This window comes from Petaurus breviceps, unplaced genomic scaffold, assembly GCF_028583685.1.
Source record: "Petaurus breviceps papuanus isolate PSGF00001 unplaced genomic scaffold, PetGlider_PUasm1.0 90734, whole genome shotgun sequence".
Classification (NCBI taxonomy): Eukaryota; Metazoa; Chordata; class Mammalia; order Diprotodontia; family Petauridae; genus Petaurus; species Petaurus breviceps.
In genome coordinates this window covers 14045818-14065380 of record NW_027187327.1, presented here as the reverse complement: position 1 = coordinate 14065380, position 19563 = coordinate 14045818, and the positions used below count along the sequence as shown (strand labels likewise).

At 34.5% G+C, this 19563-nt stretch overlaps 1 protein-coding gene across 10 annotated transcripts in view; it reads left to right on the top strand.

Moving 5' to 3' along the window:
- Positions 1 to 19563, top strand: part of RIMS1 (regulating synaptic membrane exocytosis 1) — a 412074-nt gene that overhangs the window by 276948 nt on the left and 115563 nt on the right. For 6 of the 10 annotated variants that reach the window (XM_069067036.1, XM_069067035.1, XM_069067033.1 and 3 more), the window contains one exon: positions 7720 to 7886. The exons of the other annotated variants lie outside the window; for them this stretch is intronic. In XM_069067036.1, the coding sequence (XP_068923137.1) occupies positions 7720 to 7886 (167 nt within the window). The remainder of the gene's footprint in view (positions 1 to 7719; positions 7887 to 19563) is intronic. 10 annotated transcript variants of the gene reach the window in all.

Sequence of the window (19563 nt, the reverse complement as noted above, 5' to 3'; positions counted from 1 at the left end):
TTAGTGAAAATAAAAAAAAGTTATGTAGAAATTCTTGTACAGAATAATGATTATTATATCTGGATATTTGGAGTAAGGATTTTTCGGGGTAGTTTTATAGTTTTGCTAGTGACATATAAAGGTTTTGGCTTAACTTTTATATATATTTTTCATTCCACATATTATATCACATGACAGTAGCTTCAATTCAAAATTCCCATTATCCACAGTTTTAAGATTCATTGTATTGCATAGATGACCTCCAAGTTTCGTTCTACCCTGTCTTTTTAACAGCCTAGTTTCAATAGCAAGTTTAGTTTTTCCCACAGTTTCAAGAGCTGTTCCATTTGGGTTTTATTGATCATCTAGAACTTGAGAAAATATGTTTTCTCTTATATCAACTATTTACATTTGATTTATTTAAAATAAGTCTAATCTCTTCTCAGGAAGGCAGTTAAGTAGATAAATGTTAGCTTTCAAATCAGGAAGATATTGGTTCAAATCTTGCCTCTCAAACATACTTGGCTACTTGACCCTAGAGACAAGTCATCTCTTCTCTCAGTCTTCTAGGCAACTTTCTATGACTGTAAGTTGCAGAGACGATACTAACACTCTCTTGGCAAATTCAGGTCCCTTTCCTGGGATATATATCAAACCAGTGAAATAACAGGTACAATGTTTATCCTATCTAATATCAAAGTCATAGAATTGTAAAGTACTTTAAAGGCTGCCAAATCCAATCCCTTCCTTTTACAGTGAAAAAAAAAACCTGAAAAACAAAGAGGTTGAGTGCTTTGACTAAAATCCCACAACTAGCAGGTGTCTGAAACAGGCTTCAAACTCAAATCTTTCTGGATCTAAACTCCATGTTTTATTAAAAAGCCACATATCTGTCCCTATTATTATAACTACAGCTAAGAACCAACAGAATGGTAACTGTTAGATCTTTTGAATTTGATCATTTCTTCCCTTTAGCTGTATCTTAATAGTTTAATTAATATTTCTGATGGAGCAATATTCTCTTTTCTAAGAGAGAACGAGAGTTTAAATTAGACTCTTCATTTTCAAAATAATCATAAAGATAATAATAATAACCTAAAGGATATATATTTTATGGTTATTGAATACAACATAGATTTTCTGAGGGCAATTTCAGAAATCAATGAAGACATACTGTTCCTTTAAATAATGTTATGCTGATCTTAAGATCCAGATATAAAAAAGCAGTATATTTCTTTTTAATACTTGTGCAAGTGTATTATCTTTGAAGTTTGAATGCCTTCTAGTCTTTAAATATCTTTCTTTCATTTCTCTTGCTGGTTTTATATCCAGGTAACAGGGTCTGGGATCAATTAACCATAATGCCTAGGTGCTGTGGTGAAATTAAGCACTGTTCTAGGCACCTTTTGCTTCAGATATCTGATTTTAAAGAGTATATCTACTTCATCTAAGAAAAGGAACTCAAGCTAATTTTCACCATGTTTTCATATATTACTACTATACATTAATTATTCTTAATTATATTTACTAGAAGAACATATATTATAGTAGAAAGAATGCTAAAACCAGGTTTGAGAATCCTCTCTGCCTCTTAGAAGTTGCATGATCCTGGGAAAGTCTTTTCACCTCAAAGGGCCTAATTTTCTCCATCTATAAAATTAAAAGGTTAGATTGGATGACCTGTGCAGGTCCTTCTCATTCTGAAAACTTATACACTTAGATGTATTAGAATGTAAGCATATCTTATATCCTGTAAACTTAGACCTCTAAAGTAAGCAGTATATAATTCTGTTAATTCAGTATATAATATTATATATGACATATAGTATGTTATATAACATATAATTTAGTATATGATTCTGCAAAATATGTAGTTCTAAAGTTTTTATGGAACTTTATATGGCTTAGAGAAAAGGAAAATAATGAAGCATGCACTGGTGATAGATGATATTTCATGTAATTTATTTAATGAACATATGTAACAAAAGTTAATAAAACTGAAGTAAAGCCAAACATAAGACATTTTACATTAGAATATCTTTGTCCCTTTTTTCTTTCAAATTTTCAGTAGAGATATATGTCTAATAAAAGACTGAAGTAGTGTTATTCAATTTGCTTTTTGTCATTGTTTTTTTTTTTTTTACCAGACCTTTGAGTTCATCAGCACAGGGAACTCCTTGGTAGAATCACTCCCTCTAGAGTTGCATATTAGCAATTCTGTGACGAAAGAGAACAGTCTAGGAATACTGATGTGCTAAGTGGCTTCCCCAAGGTCACATAACTAGTATGTGTGTAAGGCGGGATTTAAACTAACTTCCTAACTCTAAAACCAGCCTTCTAGGCATGATATGGTTGATCAATATCCAAAAATTCTATAATTAAAATAATAAAAATGAGTCAGATGTTATTTAACATCCATTTTCCAGAATATTGTAGGCTTATCTGGGAGTATTAGGGACTTGAGGGCTTCTTATAGTACTATAATGTTTTTTTTCAAGGAATGTTTCTCATTCACTACCACATACCTCATTGTAATATCTTTTGAGTTTCAAAAGCTATAAAGATTAGTACTAGTGTTGTCAAAATTAGTAAAGTGTTTCTGAATGAGACATTAGTAGAAGTCATAGTATCTATTGTACATAGATATTGGAGTCTTAGTTCCCTTTTGTCTGCATGAGCCCCAAAGGATATATCAGAGACAGCATATGTTGGTAAGTGAACACATTGCTTCATCATTGAATAACTCTTAAATTTGAACTTTCAAATTACTTCCATTTTACAGCTGACCAACAATAGATTTTTTAGAGGACATTTGAGCACTTCATTTTTTAAAGAAAAAAATGTTTTGCTTTGTTTTTTTAATTGTATCTGCTTGGTTTTTGTGCCTGTTTTAGTTTTAGAAAACTAAGGTGGTGGGGAGACATACAGGTAACACATAGGACTTAAAAGATAATAACTAATTTGAAAATGCAAGAGAAAATTATCAGAGGACACTTCTCCATTCCAGGGACTTGGCTTTCCTTAAGTTTAAGCAATGCTTTCCATGGATACATGTGTATATATGGCATCCTTCTAGCATGGGGGCCTACACAGTAGGTATCATACTGGTTCCTCAATAGCCATGGATGGATTTTGGCTACATTGTGTACAGTAGTCTCTAGAGGCAACTGGGGAAGAGGGAGAAGGGAGGGAATAGATATACCAATGGACTTAGAGTCAGGAAGACCTGGGTGTAAATCTGACCTCAGATATTCACTACCTGTTATGTCGCTGGACAGCTAAGATCTTAGCCACAGTTCCCATATGTAAAATGGGAATATCTCCCAGGAATATTGTGAAGACAAAAGAAGACATATGTTTGTTTATGTATATGAATGTATATGTTTATGCATATGTATATTATATGCCATATAAATAGTAGCTGTTTGGGGTGGCTAGGTGGTGCAGCAAATGGAACACCAGCCCTGGAATTAGGAGGACCTGAGTTCAAATCCAGGCTCAGACCCTTAACACTTGCTAGCTGTGTGACCTTGGCAAGTCACTTAACCTGAATTGCTCTGCCCTCACCCCTCCAAAAAGAAAAGTAGCTTTTGTTACTATTAATATTATTGAGAATCCTACTACAGAGAGAAGATAGTAGCAAATGATACACTTTCAAAAAAGAAAACTGGGTGGCTAGATGGCACAGTGAATAGAGCACCATTCCTAGAGTCAGGAGGACCTGAGTTCAAATTCGGCCTCTGACACTTAATACTTACTAGCCGTGTGACATTGGGCAAGTCGCTTAACCCCAATGGCCCTCCAAAAAAAAATAATATAAAATTGATTATCTATACCCACAATGCCTGTCCTTCTTTATATTGGAAATCATAAAATTTTCAACTTTTGATCCAATATATGTTTTTCTAAACAATTTATACATGAGACATGTGATATGACATTTGGACTGCTATCTCTCTTACATTTAGCTTCTGGATACATATCATTTCTGTGTACACATTTTAAAAGTAAGGTAAGGAATTATAAAAAAAAAGAATTATACCAATTGGAAAAATAGATTTTACATGTCCAGCCTAAAATATTTAGATACCTGAGACAAAAGTACATTTTTTACTTGAATTATTTTATTATGCATCTATAGCCACAGGCTTAAACATCTGTGCTTTAATTGCTTTGCAACAGCAAAAGAGTTATTTACAAGACTTTTAAAGATTTTCTAAAACATTAAGTTGATTGCTATGCCTTTGAATGGAATTAATCATTCTGGTAACAGCATGGATGTTAAATTTTAAAACCACATTTTTGGACCACCCTGGATAAGTCTTTCAAACACTATCAGTTTTATACTCTTTTATGATTTTTTGTGATATCATCACTGTTGTGAGATTCTGATGAGGAGCTCCCTTTACCCATGCCAGCAGGTATCTGTTCTGCATCCTTAAAGAGTTACCTGGGGTAGTTAGAAGTTTGACAGCAGAATCCAGCTGTCGTTGACCCTGAGGCTAGCTGTCTTTCCACTACACCATACTGTTTCTCACTTAAAGCTGAAAATTTTGCATGGAAAAGATAAAAATAAGTAAACATCTAGAAGATAAAACTAATTAACCAAGTACAAATGGGCATGAAATTTGTTGGGTTTTAGGTAAATGAATATGTAAGTGAGGTTCTAAAAATTAGGAATAAGGTTTAAGAATTATTTTACTGAAAAAGAAAATAAAAAGAAGGAAGACATATTTGAAGGGTTCTTTTTGTAATGCAGATTTATTTTCTACTTAAGCTATTTTCCAAGTTTTGACTAAACCATAATATGTCAATATATGTGTGCATGCATTCATATCATGCTGTGTAGAATATATACATCACACTCTGTTTTCCTAAATTATAAGGCTTTTGGGTAAGACCTAAAAAAATAAGTTTAATTAAAATGTAATTGTGGCAAGTCATTACAATGTCTTTGCCAAGAAATTCCCCAAAGTGGTCACAGAGTCAGACACAGCTGGAAAGTGACTAAATAACAACAAATCAGATTGTTCAAAATCAAAGTTTTTAGATATCCCTGCCTTTTAGTCCATTATATATTGTAAAGTGGAATATTTTTAGAAGAATAAAAAGAATAGAGGGTGATAGTTTGTAGGAGGAGAATTGTTTCGGAAATGCTTGGGGCTGAAAAATACTTCCAAAGGGTGTGTTTCCTTAGTGTGGATGATACCCTTGTTAGCACACATTATTATTAGCATGTGTGATGTTTCAAATAGTATAGATTATTATTATTTTGTTCCATGTTTAAAAATTTTCCATGACTGAAGAAAAATGATGGCCAGTCTTCTGGGGATGAACCTCTCTGAACAGCAAAGGGCAACCTTTGGTACAAGATCAAAAGGCTTTGAAGATCTATATCTAGGCCAGGTGACAGACTTTTGTAAATTCGCTGAAGTCTAGATGAATTTGGAGAGATACCTCAACAGTCAGTTGACCATTAAGAGTTGAAAATTTTTCTTCCTTTTTTTTTTGGGGGGGGGCATCAACTGCCAATTCAGACTACCAGAGTGCAGAGATGCCATAATCTGCATCTTTGGAGGAAATGCCCCAATTTGTGCAGTGAAAAGTTGTGGATTTGGAGTCAAAGGACATGAACTTGCACTGTGGCTCTGTCTTTACTACCTGTGTGACCTTGAGCAAGTCATATAACCTCTCTGATCCTCAATTTCCTTATCTGAATGAGAAAATTAGGAAAAGTCAGTTTGTTTTTTTCCTTAGTTCAACTTATTTTACAGATAAGGAAAATAAGTCCCAGGCAAGATACATTGTTTAAAATCACATATATAGCGGTGGCTAGGTGGCACAGTGAATAAAGCACAGGCCCTAGAGTGAGGAGGACTGAGTTCAAATGCAACCCCAGACACTTAACACAAAAACTAGCCACGCGACCTTAGGCAAGTCACTTAACCCCAATTCCCCTACCTTCTCCCCTCCAAAAAAAAAAAGATCACATATGTATTAGGTAGCAGAGCTGGGATTTGAACTCAGATCCTTAGACTCTAAATCAAGCATTATTTCCACAGCACCATGGGGATGAACTCAAGGTCCTTTGTCTTTTTTTAATAAGTTTATTTATTTTTAGTTTTCAACATTCATTTCTATATGTTTTGATTTTTCTCCCCCTTCCTCACCTCCCTCCTCCCCAAGATGACATGCCATCTGATATAGGTTTTACATATACATTTCTATTAAACATATTTTCACATTAGTCATGTTGTATAGAAGAATGAGAACAAATGGTAGGAATCATAAGAAAGAAAAAAAGAAAAGAAAATAGTCTACTTCACTCTACATTCAGACTCCACAGTTCTTTCTCTGGATGTGGGTGGCACCTTCCATCACGAGTCTCCTGGAATTGTTTTAGGTCTTTGCATTGCAAAGAAGGGCCAAATTCATCAAAGTCAGTCATCTCACACTGTGGCTGTTACTGTGTACAATGTTCTGCTGCTTCTGTTCCCCTCACTCGGCATCAGTTCATATAAGTCTTTCCAGGTTTTTCTGAAGTCTGCTTGTTCATCATTTCTTACATCACAATAGTATTCCATTGCATTCATATACCATATCTTGTTCAACTATTTCCCAATTGATGGGCATCCCCTCAGTTTCCAGTTCTTGGCCACAAAATCATAGGTTCATAACATAGCAACTGTGAACTTTTAAAAAAGAACCTTGGTAATTGTATTTTAATGTAATTGGTTTGTAATCACATTTATTTTATACATTTAAAGGTGTTAATTTGGAGAAGGGATTCATAGGCTTAACCAGATAGCCAGAAGGGTCCATGACAAAAAAAAAGTTGAAGAAACCCTAGATCAGGTGATCTGTAAGGCCCTCAACCTCTAAATCAGTGATAATTACCACAGAGCTTTTAAAACGTTGGGGCATAATAGAGAAATAGTCAAGGGCAGAGAACCAGAAAAAAAAAAGGCGATGAGAAAAAGGATAGGTTTAGGAGATATCTTAGGACTGAGAATTAAAAACATCTAGAAAAGCTTTTAAAATGTCAGCAGTGTCAGTGAGATAAGAAAAGCCATTTTGCAGTTGTTAAGAGTATAAGAGTTTTATTGGGCGGGGGGTGTTGGGATTGGTTGGGAAGGGGTACAGGAGCTATAATTTCATCAGTCAGGGAAACTCCTTGTACTGATGCATATTAGAATCTGGTAAGTAATTTATAGGCTTAAAGAGCTGTCTGGGGTCATTGAGAAATAGGCAATGCCCATGGTCATTCAGTTAATAGGTGTCAGAAACAGGACATGAGCCCAGTTCTTTCTGATTATGACACTGGACTTTTCCATCCCTTACACTGAACTACCATTCAGCGTGTTTATGAATTATTTAATTCTTGTACTATGAATTTTCTATCTAAGCAGTTTACTTCTGAATGACTACCTTTTAATTCAGTCTTTAATTAATATTCACTTAATTAATTGATATTAATATTCAAGTCCTTAATTAATATTCATTTGTAAACAATTCTAAGATCCTTAGGAAGCAGCCTTTTACAATAATATTACCATATGGAAATTGCTATTCTCCACTGCTTGTTGACACAGCTCTAGATTGTTTCAAGAACTTTTTTCAATTTTCTTTCCAAAAGTACCTGTGCATATGTTGGGTTTTGGCTAACTCATCACCTTGTATATCTGTGTTTGCCCTGAGATGTGATAATGGTGCTCACGCTTTCTTGTTTTTAATCTTTAGTATAACATACATAAAGATCAATACAGAAGCTGTGATAACGTCTCTGCCAAATCATCAGATAGTGATGTCAGTGATGTGTCAGCCATTTCCCGAACCAGCAGTGCCTCACGCCTCAGCAGCACAAGCTTTATGTCAGAGCAATCTGAGCGCCCCAGGGGTAGAATCAGGTGAGTTGGCAACTTATGCTCTTTGTATGTCCTGGATCTTCTTTTTTAGTCAAAATAGAAAAAGAAAAAAAAAGATCTTATAAGCTCTCAAATAGCTGATCAGAAATAGATTGAGACTTCTAGTAGTTCTCCCTCACTGTCTTCAGAGAAAGTTAGCATTTTATTGCTCAGTGATGCAACCTCAGACCCTGAGCACTTGAAAATGGGAGCATGGGTAAGCATAAAAAAAAGGCATTCCAGTTGAAGTAATGGGATTGAGATCAGATGGCCATTAACTGTTTATAGTTATTCAGGTTGAATGGTATTCTATTTGATAGTAACTGATCAATGTTTTAATGTAGAGAAGGGACAGTCTGGGAGTTGAGAAGATCTAAATTCATTTCCTAGTTAATATTACTATTACCATTACCAAATCCCCATGTTCAAAAACTGGGAAAGAAAAATGAGGAACTTGGAACATAATGATACACCAATGACATTTATTCAATGCACCAAAATGCAACAGCTAACTAGAGAACAATCCTGTAGATTAAGTAACTTCATTTTAGGATTCACCAATGGGTGGCATATTAAAAAACTACCCCCCTCCCATTATCATTGCTGTTCATTTTCCCTTTGTGGGAGATGGGTAGAAAAGAAGGGCTTTTCAAGATTAAGCACTGTGACAAAATACATATAATATTGGGACAAATATATATAATATTGCTGTTACTGTGCACAATATTCTCCTGGTTCTGCTCAATTCACTTTGTATCAGTTCTTGTATGTTCAGGTTTTTCTGAAATCAGCCTGTTGTCATTTCTTATAACACAAGAGTATTCCATTACAATCATATACCACAACTTGTTCAGCCATTCTCCAGGCTAATCTTCTATGATAATAGTTTAGTAACTTACTATCTGCAAACATCTGTTATTGACTTAGTGTTTTTAGTTTACCGCATTCAATTCTAGAGATACAATAACCAATAGGACATGACCAATTCTTATCTGAAAGAACTTATAAACTAGTTTATAAAATAGTTTTATTCTTGGTCTTTGCCAAGCATCCTGGCATAAGATAAAGTGCACTGAATTTTGATACAAAGGACCTGGTTTCAAATCCTAGCTCTTTTACCTTCTGTATGATCATGGGCAGGTGACTACAGGTCTCTGAGTTTCAGTTTCCTTATCTGTAAAATGAAAGGTCTGGAATCAGTGATCTCTAAGGCCCTTTTCAATCCTAAATCTATGATCTTGCCTTCCAGAGTGGCTATAAGAAAAGCTGTTCATAAATCACAAAGTGCCATATAAATTGAGCTAATTATTCAGCTTACTCAAGCAATGTGTTTCCATTGACAACTTCCCTAATAGTGTGCTAAGGAAAAAAAATGTGGTATACTTATTTTGACTATAATTTCTCTAATCTCTAAAAAAGAGAACTTCACATTATTGTAAAACATATAGTTATAAGTTGTTAAACACAAAGCTTTTAGATGCAGATTTAAAAAGGGATCCCAGTAATATCCTAGATTATTCTCTCTGAAGAGTGTGAGAGCAACATTTATAAGCCAACCTAATACAATTAGTCCAATCCAGCCCAAGGATTTACTAATCACTTTCCATGAATTAAATTCTATGATAGCCTCTAGGAATTAAAGAGAAAAAAACATCTCATTCTCAAGGAGATTATTAGGTATAATAATTTACATATATCTAGCATTTTAAGGTTTCCAAAATGAATACTTTCTTCACAACGACCTTGTGTGAGATACAATATCATTATGCATTGTAGAAGCGTGGTTGATAAGATGGGAAACTGATTCAGTGGCACAGATTTATTTGCCAAAATTAATTTAGAACAAATGTGAAATTTTATTTAGCTAACAAAGAGTTTACTATATGTAATGAGGGCTTTTAAAATTTTATCTTCTCTTTCCTATAGACAGGGTTCCCCCCCTTCAATTACTTTTTTAGAAAGTTTCTAATTTAAATATAAATTTAAAATCATAATTATTATACTTAGATATTTCCTAATGTTTGTATTTAGTTGATATCTACACATGCAATGACAGATTTTCACACATAACATGACAATTATTAAACTTTTACTTACATTTATAGTTCATTTTTATCTATACTTATTATCATGACAGATTTTCTACATCATATTTCAAGTGAAAATGTAGAATACAGCAAAATCCATTCATTGCTTGATGGTTCATGAACAAGTGCGCCCCAGCAAAGAGATGATTTTTTTTCTTCTGTGCATAGACTGCTTATCTCCACCAGTTCATATATCAACATCTTTTTCATGAGAACTACATCAATTATATCTACGTAGGAAGCATCATTAGTTCTTTATTCTTTTCTAATGCATCGTTTAAATTTGAGAGGACATACAGATTATGGGCTAGCACCAAATGATGTGTGTATCATCTAGGGAACAGCTCAACTACAGTCAAAGAGACCTGTCCCCAGGACTTTGACCAATAGGTATTGAATAGGCTTTTAGTTTTTCTGTTTTGTTTTGTTTTCAGTCAAAAAAAAATGTCTACTATGGCATGGAGAAGGACATTAGTGGGGAGAGTGTCTTGATGACATCACAACTCTTGTCAATCCTCAGGGTTTTTTTTTTTCATTTTTTTGAAATAATATTTTATTTTTCCCAATTACATGTAAGGACAATTTTAAACATTTGTTTTCTTTTTTTATTTGAGTTCCAAATTTTCTTCCTCTCTCCTTTATCTCCCAAATCCCTAAGATAGTAAGCAATTTGAAATAGGTTATATGTGTGCAATGATGCAAAACATATGTCCATATTAGTTATGGTGTGAAAGAAACCACAGACAAAAAAAACTCACCATGAAAAAAAAATAAAGTGAAAAATAGTATGATTCGATCTGCATTCAAACTCCATAAGTTCTTTCTCTGGAGGTGGGGTACCTTTTTCATGAATCCTTTGGGAGCTGTCTTAGATAATTATATTGCTGAGAATAGTAAAATCCTTCTGTTTATCATTATATAATATTGCTGTTACTGTGAACAATATTCTCCTGGTTCTGCTCAATTCACTTTGTATCAGTTCTTGTATGTCCAGGTTTTTCTGAAATCAGCCTGCTTGGCATTTCTTAGAGCACAAGGGTATGCCATTACAATCATATACCACAACTTGGTCAGCCATTCTCCAGTCAGTAAGTGTCCCCCTCAATTTCCAGTTCTTTGCCACCACAAAAAAAAGAGCTTCTACAAATGCTTTTGTACACATAGGTGCTTTTCCTTTTTTAAAAAATCTTTTGGGGATACAGAATTAGTAGTGGTATTGTTAGATCAAAGGGTATGCACAGTTTGAGTTCAAACTTGAGTTTAGCAAATCAGGCGTTTCCTTGATGGCCCTTTTAACAGATTTTTTTTTCCTTTTAAATTTATTACTTTTTAGTTTACAACATTCAGTTCAGTTTTTGAGTTCCAAATTTTCTCCTCCTCCCTATCCTCCCCAGCCCCCCTCCAATATGGCATGTAATCCAATATAGGTTCTACATATATCTTCACATTAAACATATTTTCACAATTGTCAAGTTGTAAAGAAGAATTATAACCAATGGAATGAACCACAAGAAAGATATAACAAAGAAAATAAAACAAACAGAGAGGAGACAGAGAGACAGAGAGACAGAGAGAGAGAGAGAGACAGAGAGAGACAGAGAGAGAGAGAGAGACAGAGAGAGACAGAGAGAGAGAGAGAGAGACAGAGAGAGAGAGAGACACAGAGAGACAGAGAGAGAGAGACAGAGAGAGACAGAGAGAGAGAGAGACAGAGAGAGAGAGAGACAGAGAGAGACAGAGAGAGACAGAGAGAGACAGAGAGAGACAGAGACAGAGACAGAGACAGAGAGAGAGACAGAGAGAGACAGAGACAGAGAGAGACAGAGAGAGAGACAGACAGAGAGACAGACAGAGAGACAGAGACAGACAGAGACAGAGACAGACAGAGACAGAGACAGAGACAGACAGAAACAGAGAGAGACAGAGACAGAGAGAGAAAAAATAGTTTGCTTCAATCTGCATTCAGACTCCGTAATTCTATCTCTGGATGTGGATAGCCTTTTCCATCATGAGTCTTTTGAAGTTGTCTTAGAACCTTATATTGCTGAAAAGAGCCAAGTCTATCAAAGTTAGTCATCACAGATACAATGTGTCTGTAATTTTGTGCAATGTTCTCCTGGTTCTACTCCCCTCACTCACCATCAGTTTATATGTCTCTCCAGGTTATTATGAAATCTGTCTGCTCCTCATTCATATAACACAACTTGTTTAGCCATTCTCCAATTATTGGGCATCTACTTGACTTCCAATTCTTTGCAACCACAAAAAGAGCTGCTATAAATATTTTTGTACATATGGATTGTTTTCCCATTTGTATGATGTCTTTAAATATAACCCTAGAAGTGGTATTGCTGGGTCAAAGAGTATGCATATTTTTATAACCCTTTGGCCATAGTTCCAAACTGCTCTCCAGAATGATTAGATCAGTTCACAACTCCACCAACACCATTAGTATTACAATTTTCCCATATCTTCTTCAACATTTATAATTTTCCTGTTTTGTCACATTAGCCAATCTGACAGGTGAGACACGGTACCTAAGAGTTGTTTTGATTTGCATTTCTCTAATCAATAGTGATTTAGAGCATTTTTATATGACTATAGATATATTTAATTTCTTATCCTTAAAATTACCTGTTCATATCCTTTGACCATTTATCATTTGGGGAATGACTTGTTTTCTTATAAATTTGACTCAGTTCTCTGTATATTTTAGAAATGAGGCCTTTATCAGAGATACTGGTTGTAAAAATTTTTTCCCAATTTTCTGCTTCCCTTCTAGTCTTAGTTGCATTGGCTCTGTTTCTTCAAAAACTTTTCAATTTAATGTAATCAAAATTATCCATTTTGCCTTTGGTGATGCTCTCTGTCCTTTGTTTGGTCATAAATTCTTCCCTTCTCCATAAATCTGACAGGTAAACTATTCCTTGCTTTCCCAGATTACTTATAGTATCAACCTTTATATCTAAATCGTGAACCCATTTTGGCTTTACTTTCGTATACGGTATAAGATATTCCTCTGTGTCTAGTTTCTGCCATACTATTTTCAAGTTTCCCCAGCAGTTTTTGTGAAATAGTTCTTATCACAGAAGCTGGATTCTTTGGGTTTATCAAACAGTACATTAGTATAGTAATTGACTATTGTGAGTTTAACAGATTTATATAAGAAAAAGGTGTTCACTTAATGAGCTTATGTTTGTAAAAAAAAAAACTATGGTAGAATAAAGTTGATATTTCTGATTTTTATTTACTGATTTAGGCCAGAGAACCACGGATTGGGATCATCACACAATGTTGCAAACACATGCCAAGTACTGGCCTCTCATGAGGAAAACACAGCAGTTGGAACCAGAGAACATTGGCTCACATCTCAAAATTGTTATGCCACTTATACCTGTTTGACCATGGAGAAGTTACTGGATCTCTCTGGGTCTCTGTTTTCATATTTACAAAATAACAGGTTTAGCCTATGTGACCTGATGTCCTTTTTAGTTCTCAATCTATGATCCTTTCATTCTACATAGCTAAAAACAAAGAATCATCTGAGTTATAACCATCTCTTTCATGTCATTAAGTTTTTCTTTATATGAATTCATTATTTTCTATTTGAGACATCAGGACTTGGATTTAAGATTTTAGGACATTTGGAACTTTTTAAACATTTTTACTATTATGTAAATCACAATGATTTTTCATTAAGGTTCCATTTGCTGACTCTAGTGTTAACAAGGAAGCCCAATTATTTGCCAACCAGCCGGTCACCCCACTCTTATTTTGCTAAGGACACTAAAGTTCAGGTAACTGTTTTCTGAAGCACAACCTGTATTCTGTTCATAAAATGAAGCCCTTCTTGAAGTTAAAGACTTCATGAGCATCTTTCCTAAACATATTTTAATATCTGATAATTCTTTCAATGTGTAACAACTTTTCATCTAATCCTCAGGATATATAAAGTGAGGATTTAGGAGATGACATTCTTATACTTGTTCTTCATCTATTACATCAAATATGAGATATTGTAGTGTAGAATAAAAAATAAATAAGTGTGCTTTTGATAATAAGAATTTTATTCTTACCAGTCATGATTATTGATATTCAGAACCATATCAAGTTATGTATAATCTTAGTATACCCCAATATAATCTAGAGTAAGTGATGATAATTTATTATCTGCTGTTTGCATTGTTTGCATTTCATTCGTCATGACAACATATTATGACTTTGGAAAGGTAAAAGTCCTTAGAAATCTGCAAAAAATGTAAAAAGAAAGGAAAGAAACAGACAATGGGAAGTGGAGAATCAAGAAGAGAATGAGTCATGGCATAATAAAAAGAAATTGAATTTTGAATACCTGAAAAGAACGCATTCATTTGCTTATGATTTGAGGTAAATGTTAGCTCCATCTTTTTTACCTCCACTCCTTTCTACTGCTTAACTTTTGTAGTTTACAGGCTTATAGTCCATTTTAACTAATACTGTCTGCAAGTCCATTTACAATGAGCAGGGACGACTTTTACTTTTGTCCCATGTAATGATCATTTCTAATTGATTACTAGAGATGTATTTTTATTTGAAGGAGTTGCTCATGAGTCCAATATTGACTCATAATTTTTTTAAAAGACCATGTAGGTATAAGCATAGAAAATGTGGTTTCCTATCCTTCAATTTTATTGCCCTCTTCCACCCTGATATATCTGTCTTTAGTATTATAGTTTGTTTCAGTAGTTATAAGTGGTGTTAATGACTTTGGGGAATTTCCCTTAATAAACATGAAATGTAGAATTCATATGAATTCAAAATTAATGAAAAGAAATCTTGGAAGAGAAAGGTAATGTGAAATTGATCTGTTGCCCTTAAATATAGAGGAAAGTATCCAAATAATACTAGCTTGCTTATATATATAGCACTTTAATGTTCAAAGAACTTTAAAATATGATCTCGTTTTATTCTCACAATAACCATGGGAGGTAAGTGCTATTATTATCCTCATTTTATGGATGAGGAAACTGAGACTGAGAGGTAATGGAACTTTGCCAGGATCACATAGCTAGTAAGTATCTGAGGCTAGCTTTGAAATCAGATCTTCCTGACTCAAGGTATAGCACTCTAACCATTCCACTACTTAATTCCCTAGAAAATACTATTGTGACAAAAGCATGACTAAACCATTATAATAATTATTCATTAACATATAACATGTAATGAAGTTAGTGCCTCCATTTCAGAATGGAGGCAGAGTGGTGTAGTTAATGGAGAGTTGACATCAGAGCCAGGAAGATTTTCTTTAAATCCTCCCTCTGGCACACATTAGCTGTTTGACCCTGGGAAAGTTATTTATCCTCTCACTCTTTAAGACTATAAGATGAAGAGAAAATGCCAATCTTTACTAATGAAATCACAAGTCCAGTCCCCATCTAGTCCTTCTGCAGAATGGAATCATACATAAGAGCCTTCTAATTGCCGAACCCCAGGGCAGCATTTCCTAGACAAGTCCCTTTTATTAGCTAGTTCAGCCATGCATTTTTTCCCATATCTAGTTAAGAAATGTTTGTTGTTCAGTCATTTCAGTTGTATCTGCATCTTTGTGACCCCATTTGAGATTTTCTTGGCAAAGATATTGGAGTGGTTTACCATTTCCTTCTCTAGCTCATTTTACAGATGAGGAAACTGAGACAAACAGGTTAAGTGACTTGCCCAGGGTCACATAGCTAGTAAGTGTCAGAGGTCAGATTTAAACTCAAGAAGATAAGTCTTCCTGACTCCAGGTCTAGTACTCTGTCCATTGTGCCACCTAGCTGCCCCAGTAAAGAAATAGATAGAGAAGTAAGGTATGCAATGATGAAGTAAGGAACTTCTAACTTAGCACTTTTTTAATCACTCAGGTTATACATGAAACTAAAATAAAATTGGTTAGCTTAAAAACAAGTAATACTAGAAATGATCAATTAAAATTTCCAAGGAGAAATTCCTAATGACTGTAATTTCAAGGAAATATAGGTATAATAATCAATAACTGATATTTGAAAATCGTATTTGGTGTTTCATTCATTACTGATATTCCCTATGGTTTCTATCCTGCATTGACTTTGAGCATCAATCAATCAACAGAATCTTACTAAGTTCTTACTATGAGCCAGATACTGTGCTAGGTACTGGAATTACAAAGAAAATGAAAGTCTTGGGGGCATGTTAGGTGGGGCAGTGAATAGAGCACAGGTCCTGGAGTCAGAAGGGCATGAGTTCAAATACAGACTCAAACACAATGCACTTACTAGCTCTGTGACCTTGAGCAAGTCACTTAACCCCAATTGTCTTGCCTTCCTCCCTCCAAAAAAGAAAGAAAGAAAATGAAAGTCTTACAGAAGCTTCAATTCAAAATAAGGAGACAACATACATGTATCAGTATATGCAAAACTTTATAAATCTGATGCGGGGTAACTAAGGAGGGAGAACAGTGGGACTCCAGCACTGGCTGCATAGGAAAACCAAGGAAATTCTTCTACGTGCAGATTATGCCATTTGAACAAAATCTTGAAAGAATTCTGGGATTTTATGAGGCAGAAATGAAGAGATAATTCATTACATCCATAGTATAGGGAGAGATCAAGCAGAAATAGTAATTAGGAAATTATAGTAATAGTCCAGATGAGAGATAATATGGACCTGAATGGACTATTGAGAAAGATGTTACATACAAAATATGTTTCGGAGGAGAAATGGCAAGAGTTGGTGACTGTGTGTGTGTGTACACACACACACATGTACGTATGTTTGTATGACATATGTATGTATGACATTTTAAGCTTGGATATCACTAAGACATCTAATTTGAAATGTCCAAAAGAAAGTTAGTAATGTGAGTGAGACTAAAGCTCAGGAGTATGTCTAGGACTAGATATACAAATCTGAGAATCATCTATATAAAAATGTACATTAAGTGCATGGAACTTGACTTAATAAGACTTGACACAAAAAGAACATAATAAAGAGGAGAGGAGAGGACATGATATGGATCATGAGAACACCCTCTTTTTATTTCTTGTGTCACAATAGTACTTCATCATATCCATGTACCGTAATTTGTTCAGTCAGCCCCCCAACTGATGCCATCCCTTTGGTTTCCAAGTATTGGAATAAGAATCTGTTACATTATTGCCCAAGGTCTTCCAGAAGCTATCTGGATGACTTTGGACAAATCATGTAACATAGCTAGACCTTACTTTCATAAAACAAATACATTGAATGAGATGGTTTCCAAAGTCCCTCTCAATGCAAACAAAATAGAAACAGCATAGCAGAGGAGGTTACATAAGAGAGGAATCACATCCAGCTGAGGTTATAAGGAGAGGTTTCATTAAGGATTTAGCAGTTGAATTGGGTCAGTGAAGGATCAGTAGAATTTCTTTTTCTTTTTGGAAGGCAACTGGGGTTAAGTAATTTGCCCAAGGTCATATGGCTAGTTTTTATGTTAAGTGTCTGAAGCCAGATTTGAACTCAGGTCCTCCTGACTTCAGGGCTGGTGCTCTTTTCACTGTGCCACCTAGCTGCCCTGGATCAGTAGCATTTCAACAGGTGAAAATATGGGAAAGACTAAGTGTATTAGCAAAGGTATATTTGGGAATGTTAAAACATGTCCATTTTACCACCAAGCAATCGCAAAGACCATTTAAAAACAAAGCAAAACCACTACTCAACTTCTGGAGTTGTAATTTTGATGAAATAATAAAGCTATGAATTATCTTAGCTACTTTTAAAGGTCAGAATGTACTAGGATTAGACAGACAATTTCTATAATTAATTGCTTGAGGTCTTTTTGTGTAGGGGGAATTGGGAGAACTGTAGTAAATGTCATTGTATTTTTATGTAACCATAACTCTCTCAGTGCCAGGAGGAATGAAAGCTTAGTTTCTGGTCCCGTTTCCAAAATAGTCTGCCAGTCGGCAATGCTTATTTAGCATTTTTTTTTCTCCAGTAGAGTTTAGAGACTAAAACAGACCTCAGTGTGTCTTAGCTCAATCATTTCAAGGTACAATTTTGGTTTAAGATCAAAAGCAACAGCCTACTTGTTTATACCTTCTCTCTAATGTACCATGATGAATGATCTGTGATTACTAAGAGGAATGTATTTCTTTTCCAAGTTGACAACATCAGGAGCCTGTACTGCTGACACACTGCAGCTCACAGTGCTTACTATTTTAAGACATAATAATAATAAAATTCATATTTAAGAACATGATGCATGCAAATCTACACACACAAACACACACACTTCTTTATATCTTTGGGAGATTTTTTGATAAGTTGGAATTTTCCATTACAAAGTATTTTTGTACTATTTAGAGTCCCTTTTTTCCATTTATTCTCCACCAAGCATGCTTATTTGGACTTATTTTTAAAAGTACGAGCTTTCAAGTGATAGGAAAACATCTGATGCTCATTTTAAAAGAAATTGTACTTAGGTATAATTAAGCAACTTTATTCAGTGTCAATGTTTTAATCAAGTACCAATCAAATAACAGTTATTTATTGAACACCTACTCTCTGTTCAGCTCTATAAATAAAAAATCATGGATTGAACTCAATGATCATATACTCAATGTCCCAAGAAAGGAAAGATTATTTCATATAAGTCCATTGATTCTCTTTTCTTTAGTTTAGATAGTGTAAGTGCCTAGAAAGCAATCTTTTGGCAGAAAAAAACATATCTTTAGTTCTGTGATTTTATTTTTCATGACTGAACAGATAAATGAAAATGTTTGCATCTGAGTGGGGATGTTTTCCTCTGTTTTAACTTATCCCTAATATGCATATATTGATTTTATACATCATATACACATTTAATACATATATGTATATGTGGTGATCATAAATCCTGCCTTAATATTGTTGTTAAGATCCACTGGCAATTTATTTTTGATTAGGGAAATAGCTACACACCTCTTTTGGGATTCCAGAAAAATAATTATATTCTGTGTTTTTTATTCAATCAGATAAAAAGAAAAGCTTCCTTCTTTTTTTCCGTTTGTTCTCTCTAAATAGTGTGCAAGTTGCAATTAGAACTCTAGTCAATTCTGAAGATAGCTGTCTTCAAATTAGGGTGATTTTTACAATGAGCATAAAAATATTATTCACATAAAGATTTAAAGATATAATGGACCTTAACCATCATATAGCTCAACTTTCTAATTTTAATGATAAGAAAAAACTGAAGTCCCAGGAGGTGACATGACTTCCCCAAAGTCACACAGGTCATGGCAGATCCAGACTTTAAAATCAAGCTGTGACTTTAAAATCTATTTCCAATATACCACCTGACTTGATGACCCTTCTTGTTTTGTAGACATACTCCAAAATAATTTTGGTGTTTTTTTAATCATATGCATCTTCAAAAGACCTAGATTTTTGTCATTATATGTTGTCATTCAGTCATGTCTGACTCTCTGTGACCCCCATGGATCATAGGATGCCTGTACTGTCCATGAGGTTTTCTTTTCAAAGACACTGGAATGGTATGCCATTTCCTTCTCCAGTGGATTAAGGCATACAGAGATTGTGTGACTTGCCCAGGGTCACAGCTAGTAAAAGTCTGAGAT